Source organism: Diceros bicornis, chromosome 14 (assembly GCF_020826845.1).
Source record: "Diceros bicornis minor isolate mBicDic1 chromosome 14, mDicBic1.mat.cur, whole genome shotgun sequence".
Classification (NCBI taxonomy): domain Eukaryota; kingdom Metazoa; phylum Chordata; class Mammalia; order Perissodactyla; family Rhinocerotidae; genus Diceros; species Diceros bicornis.
The window spans coordinates 23,705,627-23,721,852 of record NC_080753.1 but is presented as its reverse complement, the minus strand read 5'-3'; the positions used below and the strand labels follow the sequence as shown (position 1 = coordinate 23,721,852).

General features: G+C 57.5%; 1 protein-coding gene across 1 annotated transcript in view; it reads right to left on the bottom strand.

Annotated features, from left to right (window-relative positions):
• Positions 1 to 1,321: 1,321 nt before the first annotated feature.
• TFEB (transcription factor EB) overlaps positions 1,322 to 16,226 on the bottom strand; it is a 47,076-nt gene continuing 32,171 nt past the window's right edge. Inside the window, 9 exon segments of the mRNA XM_058554404.1 lie at positions 1,322 to 2,487; positions 3,484 to 3,631; positions 4,228 to 4,303; positions 4,826 to 4,882; positions 4,981 to 5,101; positions 6,894 to 6,971; positions 7,764 to 8,018; positions 8,095 to 8,157; positions 8,159 to 8,336. Of these exon segments, the coding sequence (XP_058410387.1) occupies positions 1,999 to 2,487; positions 3,484 to 3,631; positions 4,228 to 4,303; positions 4,826 to 4,882; positions 4,981 to 5,101; positions 6,894 to 6,971; positions 7,764 to 8,018; positions 8,095 to 8,157; positions 8,159 to 8,314 (1,443 nt within the window). The 5' untranslated portion in view covers positions 8,315 to 8,336 and the 3' untranslated portion in view covers positions 1,322 to 1,998.

The window sequence follows — 16,226 nt, the reverse complement described above, 5'->3', positions numbered from 1 at the left end:
GTATCTCCCAGCCAGAGCCCAGGCCTTGCCCCCAGGAGGGGCTCAGAGGGGGATTCCCAGGGCGTGGGCAGGTCCCGGGCAGTGGGGTGGGGCCTGGAACTGGAAGGAGGTGCCAGCTGGCTCAAACTCCCCAAGGTCATCACAGCTCCGTCTGACCTTGAGATTAATCCTGCAGCCTCCGCCAGCCCAGCCTCCATCAGCGCCCACGCGCCCGGCCCCCTTTCCTTGTCTCCCCTCACCGCTAATTGCTCCAAGGCTGATTTGATCTCCCGTTCTGCACAGAGGAAATTGCCCTCTTAAACCATTTTCATCCTGGGATTTCTTTATTTTTTTAATTAGGCCCCTTCGGCCTCTCAGGGCCCCATGAGGGGGAAGCCATTTCGGTCTCTGCCTGAAGAGACTGTGGGAAGTGGAGGGAGAAGTAGGCAAAGCGCAAAAAGACCCTCCCCGCCCCCCCCCAGGCACCTGGGGCTCCAGAAGCTGCCACTGCCCCCCTCACTGCCCCCTGTCCATATCCGCATCCTGGACGAGGTCATAACATCCCAGGATCTTGGAGCAGAGGCCCTCGGAACCATCGTGGGGTGGAGGAACCGAAGCCCAGAGAGGAAAGGAGGCTTCATTGACAGGCAGCGCGGAACGGGGAGTAGAACCCGCGTCCTTGGCTCCGCCCAGCGTCCTGTGCGCCTGCCTCTTCCCAGACTAGTTCACGTGGGTCCCTCTCTCCCCAGACCCTCAGTTACTAGGGAGCCTGTCCTGCTAGAGACACTAAGTCAGAGCTCAGACCGGCCGGCCTTGCCTCCACAGAGCACGAAGCTCGACCTTCCCAAGCGGGGTCTCAGCCCACCTAGGGAGGGGGAAGAACCTGGAGAGGTCGCCGCTAGAACTGGGAGTGCGGAACAGTAGAAACATGCCCCCCACCCCGGGCCAGGGGTAGCGTGGGCCAAGGGTGCCCAAAAGCAGCAGCTAAGAACAGTAACTTGATTTATGAGCAACCTGGTCCCCCACGTCACCCGGCTACGCGGTCTCAGGCCACAGCTGGAGGTGTGACCGGCGTGGCTGCAGCGCCATCTCGTGTCCGTGAGGAGGGACAACGCCCCCATCAGCACCCAAACCCCCTAAGTAAGGCTGCATCTCCAGCTTCCCATGGGGCAGGGCTGGGGAGTTGGGGCACCAGGTGAACGGCTTGTTTCCTCCTCTCTGTACCCGCTACCCTGACCCCTATCGGGGGCATTCGAACTCTGAATCCAGAAAGGAGCCCAGTGGGTGGAATCCTCCCATTCTGTCAGCCCCGGCACCACTCCACAGAGACAGGACGAGGGGGTACAAAGCACAGTGTTTACTAAAGGCACAACATGGGGAGCCTGGAGGGGAGCTGCTCTCCCAGCAGTCACCCCACACTCTAACCTGAACCCAGCGCCCCCTCTTCCGGCCACCCCCCACCCTCACACCTCCTGGTGGAGAGCTGTTAGCACCAAAGGGGGGTGGGAGAGCCCCACCTGTGTGAGGGGGAGTGCCAGCCGGAGGATGGGCTTGCTGCCATCTGAGTCCCAGGAAGGCAGGCCTGGGCACCCCCGGTACCAGTCGCTGCCTCTGAGACGGAACTTCCTGAACCCCCTGCTTCAACATGTCCTCCTTCATTGGTGGGGGGATCAGGCTCAGAAGATAGGACCCTCCCAGGACCTCTTTTACCTCTAGCGCACCCTGTCCCCTCCCTTCTCCACCTGATTTCACCTCTGGGAGCCAGGCTGAAGGCCTGTTCCTACCCAGCCCCATCAAGAGGGCTGCCCCTGGGGAGTACTGAGCCGGGTGGGGGGCTTCTCCTGACCCCACAGGCTGCCAAGCGGGCACTAAGTCCAAACAGGGGGCCGATGGGGAGGAGTCAGGCAGGGCAGGTGGCTACTTCACACACAAGTGCAGCCTGAAGGGTGGGAGGGAGGTGGCCCTGGCCCTGCCAGCCCCCAGGCCTGCCCCTGTTCCCCGACATGGGGACAGCCAGGGTCACAGCACATCGCCCTCCTCCATGCTGAAGCTGCTCCGGCGGCTGCTGGCCTTGGAGGCCTCAGGGGACATGGTGGAGAAAAGGGGGTCGGAGGCCAGTGGTAGCAGTGAGTCGTCCAGAAGCATGAGGTCCAGATCCTTCTTGGACAGGTTGGGGAACAGGGAGCCATGCTCTGGCCCCAGAGGTTCGGGGTAGCCTGGGGGCCCTTCATCGCCCCCGTCCCCAAAGCTCAGGCTGTGGCTGAAGTCCAGGTGGTGGAATGAGGATGGTGGCTGGGGTGGCTGGGCTGGCGGGGGCAGCGGGGCCTGGGGGGGCAGAGCTGGCAGTGGCTCAGGGTCAGGGACTTCGGCCCCCAGCAGCAGGGCCTCCCCCGGGCCCTCCTCACTGGGCAGCTCCTGCTTCACCACCTGCTGGGCCAGCTCGGCCATGTTCATGCCCGACGGGGAGGTGGTGGGGAGGCCGTGCACTCGAGCCTGCATCTCCAGCTCCTGCGGGTGGGGCAGACAGAGGGCTGGGGGCACACACCCACGGGCACCAGCTCCCCCCAAGCCCCCGCTGCAGCCCTGGCCCCACCCCTATGGCACCCAAGACCACAAACTGTCTCAGCTGGAAGGAAGCATAGGGTAGCTCTCGAGACTAGACCAGTGTTTTTCAAACTACAAGGTGCAACTCATTAGTGGGTTGTAAAACCACTGTGCTCAGTCTTGACCACCTCTCCCTCTTTTTTTTAATTGAAATAGACTTGCCTAGACTAGACTAGAATGGAAATGATCAGAATCACTGCATCTATTAAGGATGAGGGTTCTTTCATGAAACTTTGATTTTTCACTTTGAGTGTGGCCATGTGTGCTGGATGTAATGTAAATTATATTATCTCCTATGAGAAACTGAAAAGTTCAAAAGCCGCAGTCCAGTCGCCCTTTGTGTAGAAGACCAGCCTTGGGTCCAAAGAGGACAGAGGCCGTCCACACAGAGCCAGGATGAGAACCTCGAGAACCCCCGCTCCAGGTGCATTGACACTCCCAAGGCTTTGCTCTTTAGTTGGCGCCCATGGTGATTCTTAGCACCACCCACCAAATGGTCCCTCTGCCTCCCACACATGGGAGGTTAGCACTTTCCTGCCCCCATGAGGTTAGGTGTAGGTATGTACTTGCATTGATTAAGGAAATGTGAGCAGAGTGACATGTGTCGCCTTAGGAGTGATACATGGCTTTAAGAGCCAGATCTAGATGTGCCTGTCCATCGGCCTGGGTCCCAGAATGAGGATCTCGCGGAACAGAACCTCCCGCTGATATCTGTTGCTTAAAGTGGCTGGGGATTGTTTGTTAGCAAACTATAACATCCTGACTGTTACAGCCTCCCTCCTCATGGGCAGCATTCCCATGTCTCCAACTTCAGAGTGTACGCACTACCCCTGGGGTCAGGAGCCAGGCCAGGGGTCAGGGGTGGGAGATACCCAAGAAGTCCGAGTGCAGGGGCCAGACCTGGATGCGGAGCCAGAGCTGCTTGTTGGTCATCTCCAGGCGCCGCGAGTGGTTCTCAAGCTCCCGGGACTTCTGCAGGTCCTTCTGCATCCTCCGGATGTAATCCACAGAGGCCTTGAGGATGGTGCCCTTGTTCCAGCGCACGTCCCTGCAGGCCGGGCAGAATCAGAGGTGCGTGCTCAGAGGAGTGGCCGGCTATTTGCCATGAGCTCAGTGGGCGGGAGTCAAACCCTGCTTTAGTTTCAGAAGCCTACGTTGTCCGTCCCAGCTTGGCCCACAAACCCCAGACCTGGCCACCCACTATTTGTGGAGGAGGCTGACCTCCATCTGCACAGAACAGGCTCTCCCAGGTGACTTCATTGCCACAGCCCACCACACTAAGCCCACGGGACCAAGCAATTCGGAGCAGCCTCCTTCCCCAGGCCTTCCATTCCTGCCACAGAAAGCCATGCCTATCCTCAGCTCTCACTACTTCTACCCCCGGATCACCTCTATACCAGCCCAAAGACTTGCGTGACTCCTCCTCCAGGAAGCCCGCCCAGCCCCAGCCCCACTTCCAGGACCTCTGCTCATCTGTCTTGTGCTTTTGTGATTTGGGAATAGATGATAACTCCTAGAAGGCTGCAACCAAGGGATTCTCTTCCCATCCTTTCCCCTTGGCCTGAGCTCGGGGGCTGGGTGCGGATAATACCTGACAGCTGTTGCCGCCCCAGCCCCTGCCCTTCCCCCCAGAAACCCGCTCACAGGTCGTTGGCCTTGGGGATCAGCATTCCCAGCTCCTTGATCCGGTCGTTGATGTTGAACCTCCGTCTCCTTTCAACTGAAGTGAACAGATTGTGGAGGGAGCAGTTAGAGGGATGGGGGCCCCATCTGGGGAGAAGGGCCCAGCCCAAGGAGGGGTGCCCCAGCCCTTCTGGGAAGAAATGGGTGACCAAAAGGTTGGGATTTCTACAGGGGCGAGGGGGCAAGGGTGCAGGCCAGACACAACTCAGGGGCCTTGGTCAGGCTGTTAGCACAGCACAGCTGCCTGGGGCAGCAGCCCTCCCCGCTGCCCAGAACTCCTCCCCAGGAGCTCCCAGGTTCCACGCCCTAAGAAAACAGTCTGATAAACTCATTCACTCTGAAGTTCTGGGGATTTCTTGACTATCTCTTCCCTGGAGCCCCCTCTCCCGCCCCCTCCTAAAGAAGGCTGGTGGAGAGACAGCAGTGCTGAGCCTGCCCACTCACACCAAGGGGAGGATCTAAGGCCTGGGGAGGGAGGCCTTCCTAGAACCTGTGCAGGGCCGAGCCCAGGAGGGAGGGAGGAGGAGGGAGGCAGGGCGAAGGGGCTGGTGGGACTCACTCAGGTTGTGATTGTCTTTCTTCTGCCGCTCCTTGGCCAGGGCCCGGCTCTCAGCATCTGGAGGCCAGGGGAGAAGGAGAGAGGAGCTGGGAGGAAGGCAGAGGAGGAGAGAGGAGGAGGGAAGCCGGGGCCACAAGGAGGCAGGGAGGTGGTACCTGTAAGCTCTCGCTTCTGGGTCAGTTCCGCGGGGCAGGAGCTGCTGGTAACGCCCACCAGGGAGGCTGTGACCTGGGGGTCGCCACTGTACACATTCAGGTGGCTGCTGGACAGGGGCAGCTGTGGGGTGAGGTGGGGAGAGGGACACAGTGAGCAGCCCCCACTCCGTGGAGGGCCCTCCCCAGGGCCCATCGTCTCAGGAACAGCCAGAGATCCCCGGGGGAAGCTGTCCTGGTGTCTCCCGGGTGGCAGTGTCAGCTTTAGGGGGTCTGCAGCCAGCACCAGGGCTGCCCAGTTCACCCCGGGCCTCTTCACCGAGCTATTCCACCTGAAAGTCTGCAGCGTCCAGAGCTGAACACGCTGCAGCCCCTGCCCTCAAGGAACAGCCAGCCTAGAGGAGCCGGAAGCACTGAAGACAGTGATCAGACCCGGAGATAGTGCAGTGGGAGGATTACACCCTGGGCATCCGGGAGCCCAGGGGAGGGGCACCTAATCTATTTTGGAGTTTCTGGAAGGTTTCCAGAGGGCGTGGAACTTGAATTGAGTCCCTGCAAAGATGTGAGGAAGGGCACAGCAGGCAGGGGGCTGGCTGAGCAAGAAGAGGGGCTGCACAGAGCATGGTGGTCACAGCTGCAGAAGCACAGAGTGATGCGGGCAGGAGACTCGCCGGATCCTGCAGTGCCCGGTTCAACTTGCAAAGACCCTGGGATTTTGTGATGAGCAGCCAGTGGGGCTTTAAGCAACGACAGATTTGAGCTCTGGAAAGATCTCCCCAGCTCCTGCCACAGAAACACGCAGAGCAAATCACAGGCCCAGAAACCTACAGGGTACAAAACCACCCCACAAGGTACAGAGAAGCCACAAAAAGGGCCAGACACTCGTGCCACCCTCCTTCTCTGCCTTCCCATGCCTTGCCACTGACAGCAGGTTTCAGACCAACTGGCCCGGGTCAGCTCCTGAGGAGCCACCAGGCAGTGTCCACAGGGCAGTGGGGACTAGGGATGGACTCCTTGACTGCCCACCTCGAGAACTGGAACTTCCCCTCAGTGGTGTGGGCTGGGGCCAGGATCCAGGTAATAGGCTCAGGCCCAAGAGGCAGGAGTGAGCAGCTGAGGTTCAAGGCCTCCAAAAAAGGGGAAGGGCACCCGCAATTCCACCGGCTAATGTAAATACCTGTCCCCCTTGCGCAAAGCTTGCCCACAGTTTCTTGCCTTACCTAATCTTCACACAATTCTGTGGGTTGAAGGCAAATCCCCATTTTGCAGCTGAGAAAACGGGGGCTCAGAATGTTTGAGGGACTTGCCAAGGTCAAAACCAAAGCTAGAAGCCAGGCCTCTTGATTCCAAGCCTGGCTCCTTTCCACCTGCCTCCTCACCTCTGCCCACTAGGCCCAGAGAGCACTCATGCTGCCAGGAGGCTGCCCAAGGGAGGGGACAAAGCCAGCCCCATGTCACTTACCCCATGGAGTGAGGGACACAGGCCTGTACCTGCTGGGCCCTGGGCTTGGTAGAGGAGGGAAGCCCCAGATCCCAAAGGAACTCATCAGCTGCAGGCCTTCCTGGGGCCACACTGCTCCCCGCCAGGAACACTCCCCCCACCTCCCCTCTGCTAAGGCCCAGCACCAGGGCCCCCTGCCCCCAACCCCTCCAGGAAGGTTTCCCCGACTGCCCAGCCATCTGTCCCCGCTGAAGCCCTATCATGCACGCAGGCTGAGGCACATCTCTCTGGATTCATAATTCTGCTTGGCCCTAGGCCCTCGTCACATGATTTGATGGAGGCGACTTTCATTTCTGCAGCTGGATGCTGGCTCTGCCTGGGGGAAGACCCATCTCTAGCTCTCGCCAGGCTCAGAGCCACTGTAGGACCTCTGCCCGCTCCCTCTGACACACCGCCCCACCCTGGCCAGCAGTACCGTGTTGGGCATCTGAGTTTCGGGATTGATGAACCCCAGGACGTTGTCCAGACACATAATGTTGTCGATGACATCAAACTGAAAGATAGAAAAGTCATCTGGGGAGGGCCCACTGGAGAAGGACAGGGGAAGGGGCACAGGGACCTGAAAGGACCTTAGAGCCCACCTCACCTAACCTGCTCATCTGGGGGAGAAGGAAATAGGCCCAGAGGGAGGATGAGCTGTCCAGGTCCCACAGGCCCCAAGGCCCAGGCCAGGGCTCTTCCCAAGGAGCCAGGGTGCCCAGCGAGATTCTTTATACATCGTCTGTCTGGACATGGCTCTGCAGTGTGCTGGGCTTTCCTGTATGAGTCTCCTGTTTCTCCCCAGCAGAGCTTTCAAAAGTAGGGATTGACGTTTCTCCTGTGAGATGGGCTCCCTGAGGGCGGGGCTGTGTCTCCCCTCAGACTGGGGCCCCCTGAGCGCGGGGCTGTGTCCCCCTCAGACTGGGGCTCCCTGAGGGCGGGGCTGTGTCCCCCTCAGACTGGGGGTCCCTGAGGACGTGGCTGTGTCTCCCCTCAGACTGGGGCCCCCTGAGGGCAGGCCTGTCTCCCCTCAGACTGGGGCTCCCTGAGGGCGGGGCTGTGTCTCCCCTCAGACTGGGGCTCCCTGAGCGCGGGGCTGTGTCTCCCCTCAGACTGGGGCTCCCTGAGGGCGGGGCTGTGTCTCCCCTCAGACTGGGGCTCCCTGAGGGCGGGGCTGTGTCTCCCCTCTCAGACTGGGTCCCCCTGAGGGCAGCACCTTGCCTCTGCCGTTAGACTAGCAGTCCCAGGAGCGTAGCCCCTGGCTCTGGCTCTGCCGGTGGCAGCCACTGGCCAGCTGCTCACTCACCTCCCTCTCGGGGTTGGAGCCGATGTGCAGCATGGCCATGGGGCTGTTGGGGGCACTGTTGCCGGCCGAGGAGGACAGCACGTGTCCCGGCCGCACCCCCGGGGAGGCCGCGGGCAGGGGCTTCGGGGAGCCCTGGGCAGGGCTGATGTGCGCTGCGAACTTGTTCCCATAGGTCTCGGACAGGTACTCCCGCACCTTCTGGTCCCGGGACTGCTGCAGGTGGTAGGAGGTGGGGTTCTCCAGGTAGGACTGCACCTGGGAGGGGAGAAGACAAGGGCTCTAGGGGGCCCTGGGACCAGGGCGGCGGGGGACAGGCCCGAGCAGGCCCTACCTTCAGCACCTCCCCGGGCACAGGCGGCGGAGATTGGAAGTGGACGGGGGTGTTGATGGCCGGGGGTCGGCGGCCCCCCCAGCTGCTGCTGCTGCTGCTGCTGCTGCTGCTGCTGCTGCATGTAATGCATGACGGCCTGCTGCTGCATGCGCTCCCGCTGCTCCTCCTGCTGCGCCTGCTCCCGCATGAGCTGCATGCGCAGCCCGATGCGCGATGCCATGGCGGCTGCTGGCGCTGGCTCCCTGTGGACCGGGGGACATGTCTGTGAGGCACGAGTCCTCGTGAAAGCACTGGTCTTGGGGAGGGGCCGGGACAAGGGGGATTGCACCCATTGTACAGGAGAAGACACTGAGGCCCAGAGAGGGGAAGGGATTCGCCCAAGGTCACCAAGCAAGTGGGTGACAGCTGAGACTTGAACCCAAGTTTCCTGGTTCCTGGGCTGGAAACAGAGACTCTCTCTTCTCCATTCATGGCAGTTGGTCAGCCCCAAAGCCTGGAGTCACCCTTGACTCCTCTCTTTCTCTCACACCACGTGGTGATCCTGTCAGATCTGACCTCAAATACATCCTCCTCTGCCACCACCTTGCTGCCACCAATGTGGGCCCAGCCTCTACCACGCCTAATCTGGCTTCCTGAAGGAGCCTCCTGCTGTTCAGACTCCTTCCGGTCCTGCCCCACAACATTCTACTCATAACTCAGTAATTAGAGGGATCCTGTCAAAACCCAAGTAGGATCCCATCCCTCCCTCTGCTCAGAACTTTCCACAGCTTCCATATCACTCAGAGTAAAAGCCGAAGTCCTTTCCATATAAGGCCCTCTATCATCTGTCCCCTCTGACCCCATGTCCTCCTGCTCTCCCCCTTGTTCCACCCACACCCAATTCCTCAAACACACCAGGCACACTCCTACCTCAGGGCCTTTGCACCTGCTTTTCCCTCTGCCTGGGATGCCCTACCCCCGATACCACCGTGGCTCATTCTTTCACCTCCTCCAAGACTCAAATGTCACCTTCTTCCAGAGACCTTCCATGACTCCCTAATTAAAATTGCAAAATGCCTACCTGCCCCCCAACTCCCTATGCCCCTTCCCTCTTTTATGCTTCTCCATATCACTTATCACCATCTTAAATATCATGCATTTTTGCTTAGTTATTTCATTCATTGTCTATCTCTTCCTCACTAGGAATGCAACTTCCCCTAAGGGCAGGCATTTCATCCGTCTTGCTCACGCTGTACCTTCAGCCTCTAGCCCAGGGCCTGGGTTACGGTTGATGCTCTATGAATGCACACAGGGAATGTTTACTGTTTATGAACCGGCCCTGGTGAGACAGCAGCAAGCCAGCTGTAGTGCCTGGGCTCCTGGCGTCTACAGTCCAGTAAACAAGAAAGGCGAGTCCCCAGGCCATTATGTGCCTGCTCAGGGAGGGCCACCTCAGGGCACCCGGTCCTGCCAGGGCCCAGGGAGGGCTTCCCACCACCCAGCCCTGCCCTCTGATAGGTCTCAGTGGGACGGGGTGACTACAGACCCCAGACCTAGTCTGGAAGCGGGGAGGACAGGACAGAATGAGTCCTGCAGCCAGGCCCACTCTGTCCCTAGCTCGCTGAGTGACCCGAGGCACACCCCTGCCCCTCTCTGAGCCTCCGTCTCCCCAGGCACACAATGGAAGGGTTGGACCAGGAGATTTCCAAGGTCCCTCCTAGCTAGGACGGGCTGACTCTCTGAGAGGTGCAGGGCCCCTGGGGATGCCAGGACTCCATAAAGGTCCTGGCAGGGGCTGGGGGGTCCCATCTCGGGGATATCGCGAGAGGCAGTGTGACTTCATGGTTGAGCAAGGGCTAGCAGATGGGGCAGATGTGGGCTGGAATTCCAGCTCTGCCACTTCTTTGCTGTGGGACCTTAGGCAAGTCACTTAACCTCTCTGGGCCTCAGTCTCCTCATCTATAAACCGTTTCTACTTCAGAAGATTGGTGAGAGCGTTAAATGAAATTAATGTGTGGCCCTTGGTAGACTGAGTGGGTGAGTAAGGATGAGCACAAGACTGGCAGGGGCAGCTGCAGTGTAGACCAGAGGCCAGAGCTGCAGCCCAAGGCCCTAAGAATGAGACCCAGACCTCTGGAGGTGGCAAAGGAAAGCAGCACAGGCTGACATGTTCTGCCTAATGCCAGACATCAGACTAAGTCAGCATTAGCGGAAGGTCCTGGCAAATATTCAGTGCAAATCACCAGATCATGGAAATAATAATAATTGGCATCTGTTTGAGCATTTACTGTGTGCAGGGCACTGTTCCGAGCACTTTAACCTCAAACAGCCCCAGTGGGTAGTTTTGGTTATTATTCTTCTGTTACAGATAAGGAGAAACAGAGGCGCCGGCAGGGTAAGTATCCTGTGGCGGGGACGGAGCTGGGACCCAACCCCGGGCAGCCTGGCTCCCCAGCCCATGCGGGGGTCTGGAGACCACCGCATCCCCATACAGGGCTGGGAAGGAGCTTGTCCCAGGTTGCATGTCTGGTTGATCCAGGGCGGGGAATGGAGCCCAGGCCACCTGACCCCAACCCAGGGCTCCCTCTACCACCACAGCTGCTTCCCTACAGCGTGGGCAGGACCATCCGCCTTGAGGTTTGAGCCCTGGAGGCGCTTACTTCCCCTTCCTTCCTCCCTTCTCTGCCCCCAGGCCAGGAATTAGTGGAGAGGCTGCCTCAGCCCCAGGGGTCACTCTGCCCAGCTCCAAACAGGACAGTCCCCGAGGAGAAAGGAGCAGTTTCCCCCCTACTCCACTCTCCTCAGCCCTGTAGCAGGGACACAGCTGCAGCCTGTACCCCTTTCCCATGCTCCTACAGAAGGTAGCCTTCTCTGCCCCCTACTGCAGCCCTACAGACCCCACGGGCTCCGACCCCAGCCCCGCCCACTCCCCTCGCAGTTGCACCCCTGCGCACTCACACCCGCAGCTTTGGGGAGCCTGTCCCCTTGGGAACAATCCCACTTCAGTCGGCCCCTGGTGGGGGGTCATCGGGCCTGGCAGTGCCAGCCGGCCTGGGGAGGGCTCGGGGAGAAGGAGCCCCTTGTTCTCTGACAGCGGGCTGGGCACCCGTCCTGGGCTGCGCTGGAGCTGGCCCTGCCACCAGGAGAGCCTGGGCTGGACCTCTCCAGCCTCTCACAGGCTGCACCAGCCTCAGTTTGCTCATTTGTAAAATGGACACAGGAGTCCGTGCCCACCACCCACCCAGGGTCTGTGTGAGCCTCCTGGGAGAGGATATTGGAGAACTGTGAACAGCGAGGTGTCTGTGCATCAGAGTGTCGGTAGCCTTGGCCTGTCCCCCGGCCTCTGACAGAGGGTGGCTTGGTGGCAGAGCAGAGTGAGGCGTTCCCAACCCCACCTCCGTTGTCAAAGCTGTCACCTCCCCTCACAGAGCTGTTTCTTCCCACTATAGCCCAGCCTCCTCCCCTGGCCCCCACTCTTGAGTGTGGCCTGAGTGGGATGGGCGTGGGGTTAAGGGAGGGATGTGAGGGGATCTGTGGGCGAATGGGGTGGTCCAAGAGAGACCCTAGGCATGCTCAGCACCGTCCCCCAGCCCCCAGGCACACCTGCTCACTCTCAAAGCCTGAGGGGCCACTTGCAGCCTCCCCGAGTGCCCACTGGTCGGGAAAAATTGAGAGGAGGGACATAGGAGACCAAAATGCCCCCGGACCCCTTCTCGCCATCTGACCTCCAGACCCCCAGGCCTGGAAGGGGTCCACCACACATGTACTCAGTAACACCAGGGGCCTCAGTGCCCACTACGTGCAGACCCCGGGCTACAGTGTTTCCCTGAAGAACCTTCCCTCTGCCCGCATCCTCAGGTAACACCCTCCTCCTGAGTCTGACGCCCCAGAGAATTCCTGCCCCTGCCCCATCACATGGAAAACACAGCAGGGAAGCTTCCGCTGGGGCAATGAGAGCCGCCCCCATCTGCGCCCGCAGAACCACGGGCTGCTTCCCACCCCTGTTCACCCAGAACCTCCCACCTGACTCCACCTCCGCCCTGAGCTGGGTCCCGTTCTAGCTGAGTTGTGACCAAAACGAGCTTTGCCGTCCAACAGGTGCAGCTGGAGCCCCCGCTCTGCCCGCACCGGTGGGTGACCGGGAAAGCCACCCAACCTCTCTGTGCCTTGGCTTCCTCCTTGATGAAATGGAGCCAATGAGGGCGCCCGCCTCGCAGCGTTGTTGTGAGGATTCGAGGAGACGGTGAGTGTGCAGAACTCGCCCAGCAGGCCCCTGGGCATTCGAGAACAGATCAGCGCTGGTTTCCCCTCCAAAACTGCGCTCCTGTGGTCAGGGCCAGGGCTGGTTTCGGACCAGCCTGTGTGGGGCCTCCCTCATCTGAACAGGCTGGTCAGAACCTTTCCTGAGGAATGATGTGCACAGAGGGAGGGGAGGGACGGGGAGCAATCAGCGGACTCCCTGAGGGAGAGGCCAGGAGAAAGAGTACCCGGGACCACGAAAGTCTCGGATATAGGGAAGAAGATCTCAAGGATATAGCATTGAGTGGAAAAAGCAAACTGCAGGATGAGATGTACCGTCCGAGCCCATTGAGGCAGGAAATGGGTAAATGTGTAGAAAAGACTAGAAGGATCAGATTGCCTCTTGAATGCTTGCCATGGGTCAGGGCTGGCCTATGCCCTTTGCAAATATTAACTCAACTATTCTTCACAACAACCCTCTGAGGTGACTACTATTATTGCCCCCAATTTTCAGGGAGAAACTGAGGCACAGAGAGGTGAAGTAACTTGCCCAAGATTACACAGCAGCCTGGTTCACAGCCCCCACTCTTTATCCCCCAACATCCCAAACTGTTTAGAGTGCTTACCTCTTGGGAGAGGGGGAGGGGCAATGGAGTGGAGAGAGGTAAAGAGGGGTTTTTAGAGTTTCTCATTTGACTTTCGAAGCACTTAACTCTTAGGATGTGACTATGTGCTACCTGTGTAATTCTTTTAAAACAAGGGATGAGGAAGCAGGGCAGCTTCTAGGGGTTTGTGAAGGGCCCAACCTGCTTCTAATCACATCCAAAGGTGGGGTCCTCCAGCTGCACCTGGAGTCTGGCCCAAGCCCTGCCCTGCTCAGCTCAATGGTTGTCAGGCCAGTTGAGGCTCCTGGGTGAGGACACTGGGTGGCCACCAGAGGCACGGGGCCAGGGTCAGAAGCCACACACCAGTTGGAGCTGGAGGGCCGGGACCCAGGGCCCACTCAGTTTCCACAACAGGCCCAGAGAGGAGCCTTCGGAGGGGCCTGATCTTTATGTGGTGCCCCTCAACTGCTCCTAGCTGAGGCAGGTCCCTTCAACTGCTTTTGGGGCCCGAACTGCCCTGGGGGTTTTTCTGCCTTCCAAGTAATCCTTCAAATATTGGATCAGGAAGCAGAAAATACATATACCCCATAAGCCAGAAAAGCATCCGCGTGCTCACCAGGGAACATGCACTAGAATGTTCACAGCAGCACTACGATAGTGCCCAACCTGGACAACACCCAGATGTCCATCACTAGGGAAATGGATAGAGACGTTGTGGTCTATCCACACACTGGAACGCTACTCAGCAATGAGATGGACCAGCTATTGGTGCACACAACTCAGAGGACTCTCTCAGATGTTGAACAAAAGAAGCCAGACACAAAAATGCATACCGTGTGATGCATGTATATAAAGTTCAAGAAGAGGCAAAACGAATCTTCTGGGTTAGAAGTCAAGATCCTGGTTACCCTTGGGGGTAGTGACTAGAGGTGGCACAGGACAGGTTGGGGTTGGGGGACCAGGAATGTTCTGTAATATGATGCAGGTGTTGGTGACATGGGAGTGTCGAGTTTATGAAAATGCATCCAGCTTCTCACTCACCCTTCATCCAATTTTCTGTGAGTTATACTTTCATAAAAATTTACATAAGTCTGAGGGCAGACTTTAAATAATTTAAAAGAAGAGTTGAACAAATTATCCTCTCCCCGCGCCCGAAAGAGGCTATGATTTTGAAATGCCTTTGGTACCAGACAGCTTCAACACAACTGCCGAGTGTAGCTTGGTACATCCTCTTTGGAAAAGCAATTTGGAAATATGTATCAAAGTATTAAAAAATATCCACTAGCCTGAGGAAGTAATCCTAAATGCATAGAAGGTTTTTACACATAAAGATACTCATCACTTTGTATACAGAAAAATCAAAACTAATCTTAGAGAAAAATAAAAAATAATCTCAATGTCCAGCAATAGGACGGTTGAATAAGTTACGTTGTGTTCCTCCTGATGTCGTATATGTTTATAAGTAACATGGGGATATGTCAAACGACAAAAAGTAGGATGCAACATTCTATATAAAATATAATCTCATCATCACCATGTACAAATCTGTGTAGAAAACCCTCCTGGGAGGAAATATACAAAAATATTGCTGACTTCTTTGGATGATGCAATCATGAGTGATTTCTTTTCTTTAACCTTTCGGAAGGTTGTTCTTTTTCTATAATGAACACGTATATCTTTCTAATCGGGAAAAATATTTTATACTAAGATCTGACGCTTATGGAGTACTTACTCTGTGTGTTGTCTGAAGGCCCTTATTTAATTATCACAATGACTTCATGACATGAGTCCCAGTACTGCCCTCACTTTACGGATGAGGAAACAGGTACAGAGAGGTTGCCACTTGTCAAAGGTCACAGAGCTGAGTGGTGAGGCTGGACCCAGGCAGTCTGGCTCCACAACCCTAACCCTGGGGCTTAGAGTTTGGCCTCGGTTCTGCCCTTGAAATGAGGGTCGCCACATTTTATTTTAGGAATTCCACTGAAGAAATCCCCCTACAATCAAAGGGTTTCAGCAGCTGATCTCTTGCATCCAGCTCAGGGGCCAGAGGGTGCTCAGGATGATGGAATGGTCTGGAATCCTCAAACACAAGCAGAAAAAACTCTACCCTTCCTCAAAGGGCAGAGATAATTTCCTGTATTCCCAGAAAAACACATGTCTGGCGGCTGAAACAACAAAGCATGCTAGCCCAGCAGCTTGGATGCCTGTTTAAGCCATTTATTACGTCCTGTGCCTCTGTGGTCGGAAGAAGCTTCCTTCTGATCCAGTCTGTTACAAACTCCCCCTTGTGCGGGAGCTGCACGGTTGTGGAAAGCAACCCTACCACTAAAGGAAGGCCTCCCCAACAGGTGCTGAGGCTCCCGGAGGCCGGGGAGGGACCCTGTGACCTCCTGGGCGACTTTTCAGCCTTGGGAAGGGAAGAGAGGGGAAGATTCCAGGATCGAGGTCTGTTTTGTCTTCTCTGAGCCCCTCTGGCAGAGGAGATGGCAAAGGCAGGCCTAATGAACTAGGAAACAGAACAAGAATGTCCACACAATCCCCGTGCCTTAGAACAGGCCATTCCAAATTACCCGGGCAGTCACGGGTCCCCGCAGGGCCCAGGGGAGGGCAGGGGGGGCAACAGTTGGGCCAGACCCAAAGAGATCTAGGGGTGGGGAGGTGTCGTAAGATTTCCAGGAGCCAGCAGTCCTGCCTACGAGATGCTGTGGGTACCTGGCATCAGGATGCTTGGGTCTGAGTCCCAGCCTTGTGCCTGACTCAACGTCTGAGCCCAGCCTCAGTCTTTCCATCTGTCAAGTGGAGCTTACCAGCTGGGGCCACCTCTCCCACAGAGCTGTTGTGACCTAAGTTGGGACGATGGGTGTAGAGGCTTCTACAAAGGTGAAAGTGTGGGCTTGGGGGAGATATCACCATTAGGTCACTGTTCATTGTCACTTCATCCATGCCCACCGGGGGCATCCCTGGACAAGTCTCCTCTTTCTGTTCTCTTAAGTTTCGTTTGAGAAAAGAGTCCCATCCATTCTCACTCTCACACACACACACACACACACACACACACACACACACCCCATATCAAGGCCCCAGGCTAGGGCAGAGCAGCCTCGTGGTAACCCCAGCTCTGTCTCTCCTTCCTGGACAGGGGCAGGAAGGCCTTGGGCCAGCTTTTCCCATCATGAGGCACCCTCTTTGTTTCTTCTCCAAAAGCCTTAGGTTTTAAAAGGTTTTCTTCTCCAAAGGTTGTCTATCACCTAATTCACTGCAGTGTGATGGGACAGGCAGGTGGCTAATAATGATGGCCTCCTCTTTGGG